The 17,993-nt window shown below is 44.1% G+C and overlaps 1 protein-coding gene across 5 annotated transcripts in view; it reads right to left on the reverse strand.

Moving 5' to 3' along the window:
• cdc42bpab (CDC42 binding protein kinase alpha (DMPK-like) b) overlaps positions 1-17,993 on the reverse strand; it is a 95,106-nt gene that overhangs the window by 40,656 nt on the left and 36,457 nt on the right. For all 5 annotated transcript variants that reach the window (XM_014144824.2, XM_014144822.2, XM_014144821.2 and 2 more), the window contains exons 3-6: positions 17,389-17,472; positions 14,876-14,971; positions 14,174-14,322; positions 291-384 (exon numbers count right to left, since the gene is read on the reverse strand). In XM_014144824.2, coding sequence (XP_014000299.1) covers positions 291-384; positions 14,174-14,322; positions 14,876-14,971; positions 17,389-17,472 — 423 coding nt within the window. The remainder of the gene's footprint in view (positions 1-290; positions 385-14,173; positions 14,323-14,875; positions 14,972-17,388; positions 17,473-17,993) is intronic.

A 17,993-nucleotide genomic window follows, 5' to 3' on the forward strand; every position in this document is an offset into this window, starting at 1 on the left:
CATGAACGAGGCCATGCCATAGAGTTAATACTACATAAATAATACTTAACTGAGACTGGGCCAAAGGAGCATCAGTCACAGCAGCTTTAGAGAGACGGGTCCTCTAAGGTCTCAACTCATTCAAAGCCAAGTTGCCAACCCCTTTGGAGAAGCTCAACTAGAGGAAGTGTCTTAACCACAGGCAGAGCCATGAAATCCGCCGGAGTGGAGGCCGGGGGGGGGTTGATTGGTTGGTGGTTTGGAGGTGTTTGATTTGGAACATAGCCGTGTGTGTGTGTGCATGTGCTCACCGTGCCGTCCTCCATGAGTTTAAGGCAGGAGCCAAAGTCAGCCAAGCGGATGTGGCCGTTCATGTCCATCAGGATGTTGTCTGGCTTGATGTCCCTGAGAGACACACACAGAGACACCAAACTAAATATACTGATACCTAAGAGGAAGAAGGATAGATGGAGGAAGCGGGAGTGGAACAAAACGAAAAACACTTATATCCCAGAGGGGGAGACTGGGAGAGAGAATGAGTGAAAACAACTTTAAATGCACACTAGTGATTGTTTGGTGTGAGAGAAAGAGTGTGTGAGGGAGAGAAAGAGTTTGGTTCTGTAGAGAGTGTGTTTTCTCCTGGATGTCTCCCCTCATTAAGTTGTGAAGAGGGCACAACAACACATTTCCCCCTCAGGATTTGGCATGGGTCCCCAGATCCTCAAAAAGTTCTACAGCTGCACAATCGAGATCATCCTGATCGGCTGCATCACCGCCTGGTATGGCAACTGTTCGGCATCTGACTGGAAGGCACTACAGAGGGTGGTGCGTGTGGCCCAGTACGTCACTGGGGCCAAGCTTCCTGACATCCATGACCTATATACTAGGCGGTGTCAGAGGAAGGCCCAAAAAAGTGTCAAAGACTCCAGTTCCCCATAGACTGTTCTCTATGCTACCGCACAGCAAGCGGTACCGGAGCGCCAAGTCTAGGACCAAAAGGCTCCTTAACAGCTTCTAGCCCCAAGCCATAAGACTGCTGAAGAAATAATAAAATGGCCACCCGGACTATTTACATTGACCCCCCTCCCTTTGTTTTTACACTGCTGCTACTCATTGTTTATGATCTATGCATAGTCACTTTACAAGTGACCTCGACTAACCTTTACCCCCGTACATTAACTCTGTACCGGTAGCCCCTATATGTAGCCTAGTTATTGTTATGTAATTTTCTTGTGTTACTTTTTTATTTTATTACATTTTTTTAACTTGAGTTTATTTAGTAATTCTTTTCTTAACCATTTGTTGAGCTGCATTTTTGGTTAAGGGCTTGTAAGTAAGCATTTCACGGTCTATTTATGGAGGTTTTGACAAAACCTTCAAATATCACTAAGTCCCCACTTCTCACAAATTAGGCTATGTTCTACTTCTCAAAAATGGCACTGTTTTATTTTTGGGTTACCCGATTTTCAAAATGGTTTTAAATGCATTTAGGGGGGATCCAGACCTCACTGCCCATTATGGGAGCACCCCACTACGGGCCCAAATCAATGGAGGCTGGAGACTAAGTCCAGACGTCTCCGTTCATGTGACAAAATTTGATTTGAAGTCTTGTGATTATTTGGGCCGTGCCTCACCCTTGCTGCCTCTATTGCCAATAGGGCAGGCCCCTCACAGGGTTACACACATGCTCCCTGATCAGGAGACCCTGTCCCGACCACAATTCCGAGAAGGCATTACATCCCATTTAATGCTGACAATGTCAAGCCCGTGTCTCCACTGTTCCCCTTATTAATGCACAAAACATACCAGTGTAGCTGAAGCAAATCCAGGTTACACACACACACACACACACACACACACACACACACACACAAGTTTGGGGGGGGTTCTAGTTGGAGGGAAGGGTGTAGGTGGGCAGTATGGGGGTACAGTACACCCTGCTCTGGGGAGGGAGGGGTGTAAGGTGGGGTACCCCCTACTCATAAGCAGGCGCATAGAGAGGTAAACAGAAGCCCTGGCTTGCTGAGAGGATTGGGGAGGGGGAGTGGGGGGGGGCAGCAGGATACAAAAGAACAAAGGCTTCTCACTGGACAGCAGGATACTGAGGCTGTAGCCCAAAATGGCACCCTATTCCCTACAAAGTGCACTACTTTTGACCAGTTGACCAGAGCCCTAGTGGCCCTGGTCAAAGTAGTGCACTTAATAGGGAATAGCTCGATGCCATTTGGGATTCAGACGAGAGACACAGAGAGAAGGAGCCTTTCTTTTCATGTTGAATCAAGTCAATGGGCTAAAAGGTACACCAACAGAACACCTTCCCACAAAATAGACCTACTTACATTCGCCTCAAGTTTAGTTTAGTTATACAGTCATTTCTATGTTGTTTATTTAACCATGTCTTTAACTGTGTCTTTGGGCTCCCAAGTGGCGCAGCAGTCTAAGGTACTGCATCGCAGTTGCATTAGGCATCAAAACAGTCCCTGGTTCGGATCCAGGCTGTATCACATCCGGCCATGATTGGGAGTCCCATAGCGCGGCGCACAATTGGGCCAGCGTCGTCCGTGTAGGACGTCATTGTAAATAAGAATGTGTTCTTAACTGACTTGCCTAGTTAAATAAAGGTTAAATAAATTACAAATTTAAATCACTGGACATGCCTTCTCTTCAGTACAAACTCTGTTTCCCAGTGTGCACCTCTCCCCACACCTCTGCTCCCTCTACTTAACACCTCTGTGGGTGTCTCCAACCTCTCACTTATAGGCTCAAACCTGGCCCTAGCCTGCCTCTCTCTGTGTATGTATATGTGTGTGTTCCTCCTCCAGATAAACCAATTAGTACACAGTGAAAACCTGAGCCGCTAACAAGCAGAGATCAAACAAACAGAACATGGCTACCACCCCTCTTTCCCTCCCTGTCTCTTTCGCTTGCCTCATCTCTACCTCCCTCTGTCTTTATCCATCTCCCCTCTATGTCGCTATCTGACATTCCCTTTTCTCCCGTCCAACCTCTCATTCCTCCCTCCCTGTAGGGCCACGGTGACTCGACAGTGGGCAGCGTGGGCAGGTTAATGCCTCCAGGGCAGGTTAACATGGCTAACAACATTAGCGCTTTCTCCCCTAGACATACCACAGGGGATGCTAAGCTAGTTAGCTTAGCGCGTTGCTAATTAGGCTGCTCTGTCTCAGGCAGGGCAGGGCTCCTGCGGTCTTAAGGAAGGAGCAGTGGGGCTGAGAATAGAGGGAGGTAATCTCCTTTAAGACCTCAATGGCATCCATCTGTGAGGGCCATCTGGACACACACACACACGGGTGGACTGGGACAAGAATTCAGCCCTGGCATTTTATCCACACTGTTTGCCTCCCTGTTGTGCTATCTATCTGTCTCAGCATCTTCTCTGCTGTCACTCTGTGCTTCTTCTTGTTCTCTCACTGTCTGTATGCCTGTCTGCTTAAGCCTTATACTAGGCTTGGGCAGTATGCCGTATACCGGAGTATTTTGAAATAGCCACAGGATGGCTTTTCAATACCGCCAAAACGATTTAAAGTTAGTTTTTTTTTAATAAATGTGAATATTTGGAGCTACTTTTTAAGTAAATACCTGTAGTCAACTTGTGAAATACGTTAGGAGATTAAAAAAAGATTGCGTTCTTCATTTCACGCATCACATAACTTTTCATTATGAATCTTACCCATAGTCCCCAGTCACATAGTGTTTGTTTACAAGCACACAATGAATAGTGACTGGAGCCTTGTGAGTCACTTTGGTGCAGCACGCTACAGGTGATCTGGTTACAGTACGGAATTCACAACTAAATGTTTGCCAGCTAGATATAACTTTTAAGTTAACTGTCTCAAATGTTCTAAATGCTCTGCAGTTGTGCATTTCATTTGCTAATTTAGTAGCTAGTTAGCTATCTTGCTAAACAAGGCATCTTGCAAAATCAAGCTTTGATTGGTAACAGCAGAGAATCTCCTCCTGGATGAAGAGCCTTGCTGTCCAATATTTGTTTTGTGCGCGCAGCAAACTGAGTGGTATTTTTGAGTTACTTGTATAACTTTATGAGCTGGGATGACTGTCCTGCAAATAAACTAAACAAAAAATATAAAACGCAACATGTAACACTTTCAACGACTTCACTGAGTTACAGTTCATATAAGGAAATCAGTCAATTGAAATTAATTAATTAATTAGGCCCTAATCTATGGATTTCACATTAATGGGCAGGGGCGCAGCCATGGGTGGGTCTGGGAAGGCATATACCCACCCACTGGGGAGCCAGGCCCAGCCAATCAGAATTCGTTTTTCCCCACAAAAGGGCTTTATTACAGAGAGAAATACTCCTCAGTTTCATCAGCTGTCCAGGTGGCTGGTCTCGAACGATCCCGCAGGTAAAGAAGCAGGATGTGGAGGTCCGCGGCTGGTGTGGTTACACATGGTCTGTGGTTGTGAGGCCGGTTGGACATACTGCCAAATTCTCCAAAACAACGTTGGAAGCAGCTTATGGCAGATAAATGAATATTCAATTATCTGGCAACAGCTCTGGTGGACATTCTTGCAGTCAGTATTCCAATTGTACGCTCCTTCAAAACTTGAGACATGTGTCATTGTGTGACAATTTCTTTATTTATTTGTTGTACCTTTTTACCCCCTTTTTTTAAAAACTTTTACACCTTTTTCATGATATCCAAATTGGTAGTTACAGTCTTGTCCCATTGCTGCAACTCCAATACGGACTCGGGAGAGGCGAAGGTCAAGAGCCATGCATCCTACGAAACACGACCCTGCCAAGACTGCTTCTTGACACACTGCTCGAATAACCCGGAAGCCAGCCGCACCAATGTATCGGAGGAAACACCGTACAACTGGCGACCAAAGTCTGCTAGCAGTGCAATCGGCCCGCCACAAGGAGTTGCTAGAGTGCAATGGGACAAGGACATCCCAGCCGGCCAAACCTTCCCCTAACCCGGACGAAGCTGGGCCAATTATGCGCCGCCTCATGGGTCTCCCGGTCACGGCCGGATGTGACACAGCCTGGGATCGAACCCAGGGCTGTAGTGACGCCTCAAGTACTGAGATGCAGTGCCTTAGAGAGGCAAAACTGCACATTTCAGAGTGGCCTTTTATTCTCCCCAAACATTACCTGTGTAATGATCATGCTGTTTAATCAGCTTCTTGATATGCCACACCTGTAAGGTGGATGGATTATCTTGGCAAAGGAGAAAGGCTCACTACCAGGGATGTAAACAAATCTGTGCACAAAATTTGAAAGAAATAAGCTTTGAGAGCGTATGGAACATTTCTGTGTTCTTTTATTTCAGCTCATGAAACACTTTACATGTTGCGTTTATATTTTTTGTTCAGTAAAGTTTAGGTCAGCGACTGTATAAAATGTGCAATCGTTAGCATTTAGTTAGCATTCGTTATGGGATTTTACATGCACTTGTTAGCACTGCTAACCTATGGATCTTAGCGGCTCAGTGGGGTTTGAAAATAGTGCCCCCTGTGTTCAGTGCCGGTATTACGGAATATCACAGGATGTTACAAGGTCAGTATGAAGGTATGACAATTTGGATACCGCCGAAGCATACCTTACACATTATAAAAGCCAAGCTAATGACTTAGGCTATATTTCAAATGAGAGATATTTTTGGTTGACAAAACGAGTTGCTATATTTTACTTTCAAAATAGAATTAAAGAATTTCAATTTTTGTATATATATTCTTGTTTTATTAATTGCATACATCTTTATGTGTACTAACTAATATCTTATGCTAATTCATTTGGGTTTAAACACCTGAGGAAGTGGAAACTCAAAGCACATAAACTAGATCGCTAACTAAATATAATACACACTGCTAGTAGCCATGTATTCATCTAACAATAAATGTTATGTCCTAAAAAAAACATTGCAGTTGTAAGCTACTACCCAAGGCCTATGCCCTCGCAACGGCAGGTGAACATTTCGCGCACGCATGCCACTCCATATCTCAAAGCAATATCAAATATATTGGTTGTAAAATAGCTGCTATTGAGCTAAGAAATAAATTACCCCTACAGAAAGCTGAGACCCTCCTCTCTTCGTCAGGGACAAGAAGGATCCAAAGCTGTGTTTTTCCCACAATTGCATTTTGAAATGATCAGAATGCATTTTTATCTCGAACACATGAGGGGAGAGGAGAGTGGCTCGTTCATTACAGCAGCAGGCCCCACTGAGGGCACAGGCCAGATACTTTCAGTACATGAGGATATTGCACTTTACTGTTTGACCAAATCATAGTTTTAGCCGCACAAAAAATTGAGTGAGGTGACAATGTAGAATGTGCTCTTTCTACATTTATAGGCGCACTTTCGTTTAGTTTTTTTAATGATTCATGATCTTGGCTGTCTAACTGATGACATAGTCGGAGCTGGGCTCTTTTCTGATGCCGCGTTTGACTTTGAACGTGAGTTTGCGTGACCGGAGCTCAGCTTATCAGAAAACCAGGACGGCCTATCTTGGTAGGGCCCTTGAAAGGCTCATTATAGATAAAAAATACAAATAAAAAAAAAACATCTTAGCAGGCCCACGGGCCACGTCACCTTTTTGATTGTTTTATTTTTTAGGTTGTGTGTGTGTCAATTTCGACCAGCTCACCCAAAAAAAAAAAAATGTCCGGCCCCTCTGGCATTTGCCAGATGGTCAATCCACCCCTGCAAACAAACAAGCATACACACGCGCAAACAGACACACATCACGTCTCCTTACAGAGACAGGGACAGAGATAGGGAAGGGACACAGACAAACACATACAAAATGCTCTATGGGACCTCATCGCCACTGTTTGGACGCACGCGCAAACAACCTGTACATACATACACACCATTGGCCGTTACTGATTTAGGTACCATTTATTAACATTTCTACAACAACAAACAGGGAATTGTTCCAGCCACTGTTGCCATGGTGGCTTTATAATATTAACCGGTAATGAGATGTCTGTGGCCATGGTCAGTGCAGTGGTCCTTCTGATGAAAGGGGTTGGTCCCTTAGATCAGTGGGTGGAAACAGGGCTGTGGAGCACACATGGCCCTGATCAATAATATAAAACACACACACACACACACACACACACACACACCACACACACACACACAAGGCATGCGCATCACACACGACGAGTGTGCACAAACACAAAGATACAAACAACACTAACACACACACACACGCACAGGCCAGATGCTGGCCCTTCTAACAGTGAGCTGGGCCATGCTGAGTTGGTCCATTGAAGTGTTTGTTTGTCCCTGTGGGAGGCCATGCCGATCACTGATCAGCCTCACACACACAGACTGACTAATGAGGAGGGGGATAGCCACTAATCTCTGTAAAAAATACATTTAAAAAAGTATACATATATTTCATTTAACCATTAGGCCTACTTCTCCTAGGTAGGTTATTGTGATTGAGATATAACAGTTGAGCTGCGTTTCAGTGGCACTGACAAGGCATTATGCTTACAGCGGTACTTAACATATACAGGACTGAACTACTTAACTTACATAGACCATTTCTATAACTAGGCCATCCTCATTTCAGAAATGTGGCCTATATGCACTGATTCGAGCTATTTTAATGGGCCTTAGATTAGATCAACTACAGGGTTAGCCTAATGCACTGTCCTTACAGTAAGTGTAAGTCACATCCACAGCAAAACACACACAGAGAGAATGCACCCTCCTCAGGGGACCTTCCCACCCGCCATAAAACAAGCGTGCCAATCACCCCCCACACACACACACCACACCCCCGAGCACCCCGTCATTACCGTCCCAAAACGTCTCAGAGGGCCTCAAAGGGGAATGACACGTCAACCGCCACTGCCCCTCCCCCCCAACTCCCCCTAAAACACCATACAATTAGTGGGTCCCCAATGCTACACTGAGTCTATACTACTGCTCTGCTATGGGAGATCAATGCTACTACTGGCCAGCCAGGCACACCCTAACGCCTGTGTGCCTCTTCCCCTCCACTCGCTTCTGTTCCTCCCTCGATCCGTCATCTCCTCACCCTCTCATCCCTCTCCCTTTGTCCTCTCTCCCCCCTCCCCCTCAGTCTCTCCCCCTCTCACTCCTCTGTCCTCCACTTCCATTCCTCCTCCCTCCCTTCCTTTTGGGGACACAATCAAATCATTGCTCCAAGGCCTCTTCAGAGTCAAGACAGTCATTATGCAGATGAAGCCTGGTGACCACTTCCTGTGTGTGAGAGGGAGAGTGGTTTCCACCACACAGGCATCAGACATCCCGCGAGCCCTTGAGTCTGAGGGCTTTTCCAATTGGCTGTCACATCCCTGATCATAAAACTCCCTCATTGCCAGGGCGTTAGTCAGGGGACCACCGCAACACATCTATTTAGATTGAGAGTTTTGCTCAGTTGGAAGAGCATGGCGCTTGCAACGACAGGATAGTGGGTTTGATTCCCGGGACCACCAGTACGTTCAGAAAAATGTGTGCAAACATGACAAAGTTGCTTTGGATAAAATCATCTGCTAAATGGTATATATTATTTATATGTGAATCAGACTTGGCATAGAGTACCAGTCAAACGTTTAAACACACCTACTCATTACAGGGTTTATCTTTATTTGTACTATTTTCTACATTGTAGAATAATAGTGAAGACATCAAAACTATGAAATGACACATATGGAATCATGTAATAACCAAAAAAGTGTTTAACAAATCAAAAATGTATTGTATATTCTTCAAAGTAACTACCCTTTGCCTTGATGACAGCTTTGCACACTCTTGGCATTCTCTCAACCAGCTTCATGAGGTAGTCACCTGGAATGCGTTTTCTTAAAAGTTAATTTCTGGAATTTCTTTCCTTCTTAACCTCTTACATCTAGACGTTCCGCTAGCGGAACACCTGCTCCAATATCCAATGATGGGCGTGGCGCGAAATACAAACTCCTCTAAAATCCGAAAACTTCAATTTTACAAACATATTACTATTTTACAGCATTTTAAAGACAAGACTCTCGTTAATCTAACCACACTGTCCGATTTCAAAAAGGCTTTACAGCGAAAGCAAAACATTAGATTATGTCAGCAGAGTACCCAGCCAGAAATAATCAGACACCCATTTTTCAAGCTAGCATATAATGTCACAAAAAACAAAACCACAGCTAAATGCAGCACTAACCTTTGATGATCTTCATCAGATGACAACCCTAGGACATTATGTTATACAATGCATGCATGTTTTGTTCAATCAAGTTCATATTTATATCAAAAACCAGCTTTTTTACATTAGCATGTGACGTTCAGAACTAGCATACCCCCCGCAAACAGCCGGTGAATTTACTAAATTACTCACGATAAACGTTCACAAAAAACATAAATTATTTTAAGAATTATAGATACAGAACTCCTCTATGCACTCGATATGTCCGATTTTAAAATAGCTTTTCGGTGAAAGCACATTTTGCAATATTCTCAGTAGATGGCCCAGCCATCACGGCTAGCCATTTAGACACCGACCAAGTTTAGCCCTGACCAAACTCCGATTTACTATTGCAAAAGTTTGATTACCTTTGTTGTCTTCGTCAGAATGCACTCCCAGGACTGCTACTTCAATAACAAATGTTGGTTTGGTCCAAAATAATCCATTGTTATATCCAAATAGCGGCGTTTTGTTCGTGCGTTCAAGACACTATCCCAAGTGTAAATAAGGGTCACGAGCATGGCGCAATTCGTGACAAAAGATTTCAAAATATTCCATTACCGTATTTCGAAGCATGTCAACCGCTGTTTAAAATCAATTTTTATGCCATTTTTCTCGTAAAAAAGCGATGATATTCCGACCGGGAATCTGCGTTTAGGTAAACAGAGAAAGAAAACAAAGCATTCGGTCGACGCGGGCACGCGCCTGAGTCTCACAGTACTGTAACCAGCCACTACCCAAACGCGCTACTTTTTTTCAACCAGAGCCTGCAAAGCCACGATTCAGCTTTTTGCCGCCTTCTGAGAGCCCATTGGAGCCGTAGGAAGTGTCACGGTATAGCAGAGATCCTCAGTCTTCAATAAACAGAGGCAAGAAGAACGACACCTTGTCAGACAGGCCACTTCCTGCATGAAATCTTCTCAGGTTTTGGCCTGCCAAATGAGTTCTGTTATACTCACAGACACCATTCAAACAGTTTTAGAAACTTTGGAGTGTTTTCTATCCAAAGCTAATAATTATATGCATATTCTAGTTTCTGGGCAGGAGTAATAATCAGATTAAATCGGGTACGTTTTTTATCTGGCTGTGAAAATACTGCCCCCTAGCCATAACAGGTTAATGCATTTGAGCCAATCAGTTGTGTTGTGACAAGGTAGGGGTGGTATACAGAAGATAGCCCTATTTGGAATAAGACCAAGTCCATATGTGACCCGATTCAGGAAACTAGGCGTATGTCGCAAGTCACGACTTCACAGGAGAGCCTTTTGAACGCAAAACATTTTCTTTTATCAAAATAAGTTTTTTGGCAGAAATACCTTCTCAAACATGTGAACTTTCATGTGCCTTAATATCAAACTTGAATGTCATCTGTAAATGCAAATAAAATTGTTAAATTACGAGCCTAGTTGGTTTACATTTACGTCATTTAGCAGACGCTCTTATCCAGAGCGACTTACAAATTGGTGCATTCACCTTATGATATCCAGTGGAACAACCACTTTACAATAGTACATCTATATCTTTTTTTTGGGGGGGGTAGGATTACTATATCCTATCCCAGGTATTCCTTAAAGAGGTGGGGTTTCAGGTGTCTACGGAAGGTGGTGATTGACTCCGCTGTCCTGGCGTCGTGAGGGAGCTTGTTCCACCATTGGGGTGCCAGGGCAGCGAACAGTTTTGACTGGGCTGAGCGGGAACTGTGCTTCCGCAGAGGTAGGGGGGCCAGCAGGCCAGAGGTGGATGAACGCTGTGCTCTTGTTTGGGTGTAGGGCCTGATCAGAGCCTGAAGGTACGGAGGTGCCGTTCCCCTCACAGCTCCGTAGGCAAGCACCATGGTCTTGTAGCCACAGAGAAAGTAAGCAACAACGGTCAGTGGGAAAAAGCTGTGATGGACTACTTTCTGGACGACGAATGCTGACTCTCTCAAAAAATAACACGTTGAAATCAGTGGAACACAACGGGCCAAACAAGCTGTGCAAACTAAATAGAAACAATAAAAGGGGTTGCAGTCTGCCATGAAGCTTTCATTCATGTATACAGGTAAGAATCTAGCTACAGATTCAGATATTATACTTTTCAAATTTTGTCAGAAAGTTGTTTTCATTGAAAGCTAAAGCTTGCTGTTAGCTAGCCAGCTGGAGTTCGATGACTGGCTTGCTAACTAACATTAAACTTAATGTTATATGGTTAACTTTAGCTTGCTATGACAATCGGTTTGTATTGCTAGTAACGTTACTATGGATTGAGATTATAGTTCATTTTTTTTAGCTAGCTAACGTTAACGTGACATGTCTAAACAAAAGATCCCAAGTTACAGCTGAGGTCAGGTGGCTGGCTTGCTAGCTAACATTACTTATGTGTATGAGGTGTGTGTAACGTTAGTGATGTGTCCTCAGAATGCCATTTCGCATTGCTAGTTATAGCCTAATGTTAGCTAGCCAACTAGCTAACATTGAACCTATTGGTTAACGTTAGCTAGCTATGACAATGGGTTTGTATTGCTAGTTAAATCTTACTGTTAGCTAGCCAGCTGACAATAGATGGCGGGCTAGCAACAGTAGCTAATATTACCTGTATGAACTGTGTGTAGTGATATCTCAGAATGCCATTTCACATCCATTGTATAATAATGCTAAAATATTTGTATCTGGAATTTGTCTTTCAGCATCAATCAGTATTACACGCCTGACTCTAATCCATGCACTATTTCTTCACCAACTACGGAGTTGGGAAAACACGTGTGGACTTGAATTGTGATAACTACCGTGTCCAAAACAAGAACAAGTTTGTGCTCTGGTATTGTGCCTGGTGGACCATGGACAAGCTCCACCACAATCTGGACCTTCACTTCCTGATCACAGGCCACACCAAGTTTGCCCGACTGGTGCTTCGGCCTCATCAAGCAGCGCTTCAGAAAGACCAGAGTGAACACTTTGTCTGAGATTGCTGGTGCTGTGAAGGACAGCACTGTGACAGGGGTCAACATCCCACAGCTTGTTGGACTGGAGAAGGGTACGGTGCTGGTGGAAAGCTATGGCTGGCAATAACACCTGACTCCGTACTTCAGGCCACTGCCACAGTTCAAGCAGTACCAGCACTTCAGGTAAAAAATAATTTTCATTGTATGAGGTTATTCTTATCTAAACTTGGGAGGTGAATTGATGTTGTGCAGGGTTGTAATGTCTTCTGATTTTTTGTTGTTATTCCCTGTTTTACAGCGTCGATGCTATGGAGGCTGGTGTTGTCACCAAGGAGCGTTCGGCCTGTCGGGACCAGGTTTCTGCTGCTGCGCAACGCTGAATGGGTGTAGACAAAGGAGAGCTCTCTAGTAGGTACCAAAACATTCAAAGGCCCTTTTCTCAAAAGTGAGTTTACAAGTGTATCAACTTTCAAAGTAGAATTACTTTCCCATTGTTCATCAAGCATGCTGTGTATGATATTCCATTTTGTAGCTCTGAGTCTCTACTTTTATCCAATGTAAAAAAAACAAATTTGAAATTGTGCTACATAAGACCGAATCCAGGTGGTGAGTCACGTGCCAAGAAAAGCTCAAATAAGCAAAGAGAAATGACAGTCCATCATTACTTTAAGTCAGTAAATCCGGACAATATCAAGAACTTTGAAAGTGTCTTCAAGTGCAGTCGCAAAAACCATCAAGCGCTATGATGAAACTGTCTCTCACTAGGACAGCCACAGCAAAGGAAGACCCAGAGTTAACTCTAATATCCTCTGCAGCAGAGGTATCAGCCTCAGAAATCGGCAATTAACTGCACCTCAGATTGAAGCCCGAATAAATGCTTCACAGAGTTCAAGTAACAGACACATCAACATCAACTGTTCAGAGGAGACTGCGTGAATCAGGCCTTGATGGTCGAATTACTACAAAGAAACCACTACTAAAGGACACCAATAAGAAGAAGAGACTTGCATGGGCCAAGAAACATGAGCAATGGACATTAGACTGGTGGAAATCTCTCCTTTGGTCTGATGAGTCCAAATTTGAGATTTCTGGTTCCAACCGCCATGTCTTTGAGACATACAGTAGGTGAACGGAGGATCTCCGCATTTGTGGTTCCCACCATGAAGCATGGAGGAGGTGGTGTGATGGTGTAGGGGTGCTTTGCTGGTGACACTGTCAGTGATGTATTTAGAATTCAAGGCACACTTAACCAGCATGGCTACCACAGCATTCTACAGCGATATGCCATTCCATTTGGTTTGCGCTTAGTGGGACTACCATTTGTTTTCAACAGGACAATGACCCAACACACTTCCAAGCTGTATAAGGGCTATTTGACCAAGAAGGAGAGTGATGGAGTGCTGCCTCAGATGACCTGGCCACCACAATCAACCGACCTCAACACAATTGAGATGGTTTGGGATGAGTTGGACCGCAGAGCGAAGGAAAAGCAGCCAAGAAGTGCTCAGCATATGGGGGAACTCCTTCAAGACTGTTGGAACAGTATTCCAGGTGACTACCTCATGAAGCCGGTTGAAAGAATGCCAAGAGTGTGCAAAGCCGTCATCAAGGCAAAGGGGTGGCTACTTTGAAGAATCTAAAATATATTTTGATTTGTTTAACACTTTCGGTTACTACATGATTCCATATGTGTTATTTCATAATGTTGATGTCTTCACTATTATTTTACAATGTAGAAAATAGTAAAAATAAAGAAAAACCCTGGAATGAGTAGGTATGTCCAAACATTTGACTGGTACTGCATGTGATCACACTCTCTCTTTTCTAAGGAGCATCATATTTTGAATACCTAGCTTTAGAGCCACAATGGAGCCAAATATTTCAGAGTTCATACAGGTGGCTTGGAAAAATGAGTCTTCATGAGTCATTAATACAACACACATTAACAAACGCTCACGTGTGTGTGTGTGTGTGTGTGTGTGTGTGTGTGTGTGTGTGTGTGTGTGTGTGTGTGTGTGTGTGTGTGTGTGTGTGTGTGTGTGTGTGTGTGTGTGTGTGTGTGTGTGAGACTCACCTGTGGACATAGTGCAGTTGGTGCACTGAGTCAATAGCCAGGACCATCTCAGCTAGGTAGAATCTAGCCATGTCCTCCGGCAACCTGTCTTCAAACTTACTAAGCAGGGTGAGCAGGTCCCCACCCACATAATAATCCATCACCAGATACTGTAGAGAGGGGAAAGTATAATGTTAATATCACTGACAATGTAGTGATAATAATATTGCACAATTAACACTCTGTATTCCTCAACTTTTTCCCCTCCATCTTCCGAACTTACCTTCTTCAGGTTCTACCCCCTTCTCCTTACTCTCCTTTCTCATCCTGCCATTCTTTCAGCCTACTCCATCACTCCTTTACCGTTAACTGTCATCCTATTATTTCTTTCATCCTGCCTCTTCACAGCTTGTGTACATCCCAAACAGCATCCCATTCTCTATATATTGCACTACTTATGACCAGAGCCTTTTGCCCCAGTAAAAAGTAGGGGCAAAACGGTAAAGGGTGCCATTTGCGACGCAAGCCTTGAAATGTGAAAGGGGGAAGGGGCAGTCGGCGCAACAGTGGAAGCCAATGAGAGTCCATTAGAATGCTGCTTAGTTAATCAACTGACCCGTCACTATTCTTTACCCAACTAATGCTCAAGTGGTCACCATATGAAACTGATTGACAGAGTATATTGAAAGCCTTTGAAACATTTGAAGTTAGTGGAGATCTTACCAGGTTGTTGTCGTCCTGGAAGGCGTAGTGCAGGGTGGTGATCCACTGGCTGTCCCCGTTCACCAGCACGTCCCGCTCCTCCCGGAAACATGCCGTCTGAGGGAGAGGACAACCGTCATACAAAGATAATGAATAGAATGTAGCTACTCTCATTGGAACTCACTGTGCGCCATCATTATTTGGTCCAACCCAGTGCTTCTTTTGGGCAGGAGCTCACCGGAACTGAGGACCAGCACCTCAAATTTGCTTCTGCTTGACTTCCTGCACCTCTTATAGAATACCAGCTAAAAAGTATTGCAGAGTTCCTTCACCTAAATATAAAGGAAATGAGTACCGGCACCGATTTCAATCGAAGTCAAGCACTGTTCCAACCTGTGTGTAATGAATTCCGTGTCTGCTAGTGGTGGGAACCACAGAAATTGAGTCTACCTCTACGTGGGAAACCCCCTTTCAGAACGTTTTGGGGTCAATTAAGTATATCAATTCAATTACACTTTCTAACAAACTTATTACACAGTCAAATGTATATTTTCCATCTGTGTGGACAAAGCTCATTCTAACTCTATGAGCAAGCCAGCCTCTGTCCTCTGCCTGTAGCTAGACTACACTATATATACAAAAGTATGTGGACACCCCTTCAAATTGGTGGGTTTGGCTATTTCAGCAATACCCGTTACTGACAGTTATATAAAACCAAGCACAGAGCCGTGCAACCTCCATAGACAAACTTTGGTAGTAGTACGGCCTTACTGAAGAGCTCAGTGACTTTCAACAGGGCACAGTCATAGGATGCCACCTTTCCAACAAGTCAGTTAATCAAATTTCTGCCCTGCTAGAGCTGCCCAGGTCAACTATATGTGCTGTTATTGTGAAGTGGAAATATTTAGGAGCAACAACGGCTCAGCCGCAAAGTGGTTCGAGCTAGGCCCCTTAGAGCCAGTGAAGGGAAATCTTAATGCTACAGCATACAATGACATTCTAGACAATACTGTGCTTCCAACTTTGTGGCAACAGTTTGGGGAAGGCCCTTTCCTGTTTCAGCATGACAATGCCCCCATGAACAAAGCAAGGTCCATAGAGAAATGGTTTGTCGAGATTGGTGTGGAAGAACTTGACTGGCCTGCACAGAGCCCTGACCTCAACCCCCTCGAACACCTTTTGGATGAATTGGAACGCTGACTGCGAGCCAGGCCTAATCAGCCAACATCACTGCCCGACCTCACTAATGCTCGTGGCTGAATGGAAGCAAGTCCCCGCAGCAATGTTCCAACATCTAGTGGAAAGCCTTCCCAGAAGAGTGGAGGCTGTTATAACAGCAAAGGGGGGACCAACTCTATATTAATGTCTATGAGTTTGAAATGAGCTGTTCGATGAGCAGGTGCCAACATTTGTTGTTGTTGTTGTAGTAGTAGATGGGTTTGAGACTGAGGGTTTGTTATTGCAGACAGTTTCCCATATCAAGACACACAGTGGGTAGTTCTGGGAACTGCTACACACACGCACGGGCAAGCGCACACACACACAGGGACCACTGTGAACGTCTGCATAACCGTCAGGGGAGGCCAATGAGAAAAGCACAGCGCAGTAACAGATACACTGTACACACCTCACATGGTAAAAACCAAAAAAACGTATGTAATCAAATTCACATTTATTATTCTAAACTTGAGACTTGTAATGAAAAAAATGCTATTAAAATCTTGCTTCGCATGTTCTATGTAATGCATGTTTTATGCAAAAGCCAGTTACATAATGCTATCTCCAGTTAGCATTTAGCCCGGAGTCGTGTTGTAATGAAATTCGGCTTGGGCAATATTGCGTTTATACTGTATACCAGGGTATTTCAAAATACTTAACTGTATTATTTTCAATACCGTTAAACCACAATAATAACAATAATTTTGGGGCGGTTGCAGGGCACCCACACCTCACAGGGGCTGCATGCTACTCCACTGCTTATAAGTTAAGTACAACTATAAGAAATCCGAAGATGTGTCAAATAAAATATATCCAGGTCAAGGCTCCAGCTATGCATTTGGTTTGCCTCACTTGCTAGCTCAGTGGCTAGATGTTAAATTGTTTTGTGCTTCAATTTATTAATTTTTTTATAAATAAAATAGTAACAATTATTAGCACCCCTTGTGTGCACATTCGGTAGTATCGTATACCCCGGTATGGTACAGAGACGGTATGAAAATCTGGATACCGCCCAAACCTAAATGCAATGGCTGTTAGTATGTAACCCTGAGGAATGCTGTAAAGCACATCTATCAAACTCATTCCACGGAGGGCTGAGTGTCTGCGGATTTTCGCTCCTACCCTTGTACTTGACTGATGAAGGTCACTAATTAATTAGGAACTCCCCTTACCTGGTTGTCTAGGTCTTAATTGGCAGTAAAAAACAAAGATCAGCAGACACTAGGCCTTCCATGGAATGAGCTATTGCTGTTGTTAGCATTTATCCCTGAATAATGCTGTGATGTTATGGCTGTTAGCATGTAGCCAGTGCTCACCTCTGCTCTCTTCAGCATCTCCCACTTGTTGAGGATCTTCATGGCAAACACCTTGTCTGCATTCTTCACTTTGACCACAGCAACCTACAGGAAACAGAGAGAGGGAGAGAGGATGAGGGAGAGTTAGAGGATATGAGAGAAAAGTTCCATCCACCATATTCATTACATCTACCCTGTCATGTTCAATAGGGCGAAACCGTAGGACGAAGTTCAGGTAGAATCTCTGTTTCCCTTAGTTTCAGAACGTTCTCCCTACTGAACATGACCCACTCCTATTAGAACCGGGAAGGGGAGTGAACGAGGGCAGAAGGGAACATCTTTGTGGAATGAAATACGTCCATACAGTCAGAGGAGGAGAAAGGAAGAGGGACAGGAAGTGACCTCGGACACAGAGGTAGTGACCCCTGAGACACACCACCTGGATCCTCTTACACACACACACACACACACACAGCTGGGATCCTTTCAGCTCAAGGGCCTTGACGTGCCACTTACAGTCGCGCAAATACACTGATTTCAAACTGGTTTGCAGCAGGGTAGTTCCATTTGATTTCAATAACTTTTTGACCTCATACCTTTTGACTTGTACTCAACTTTTTATACCT

This window comes from Salmo salar, chromosome ssa15, assembly GCF_905237065.1.
Source record: "Salmo salar chromosome ssa15, Ssal_v3.1, whole genome shotgun sequence".
NCBI lineage: Eukaryota > Metazoa > Chordata > Actinopteri > Salmoniformes > Salmonidae > Salmo > Salmo salar.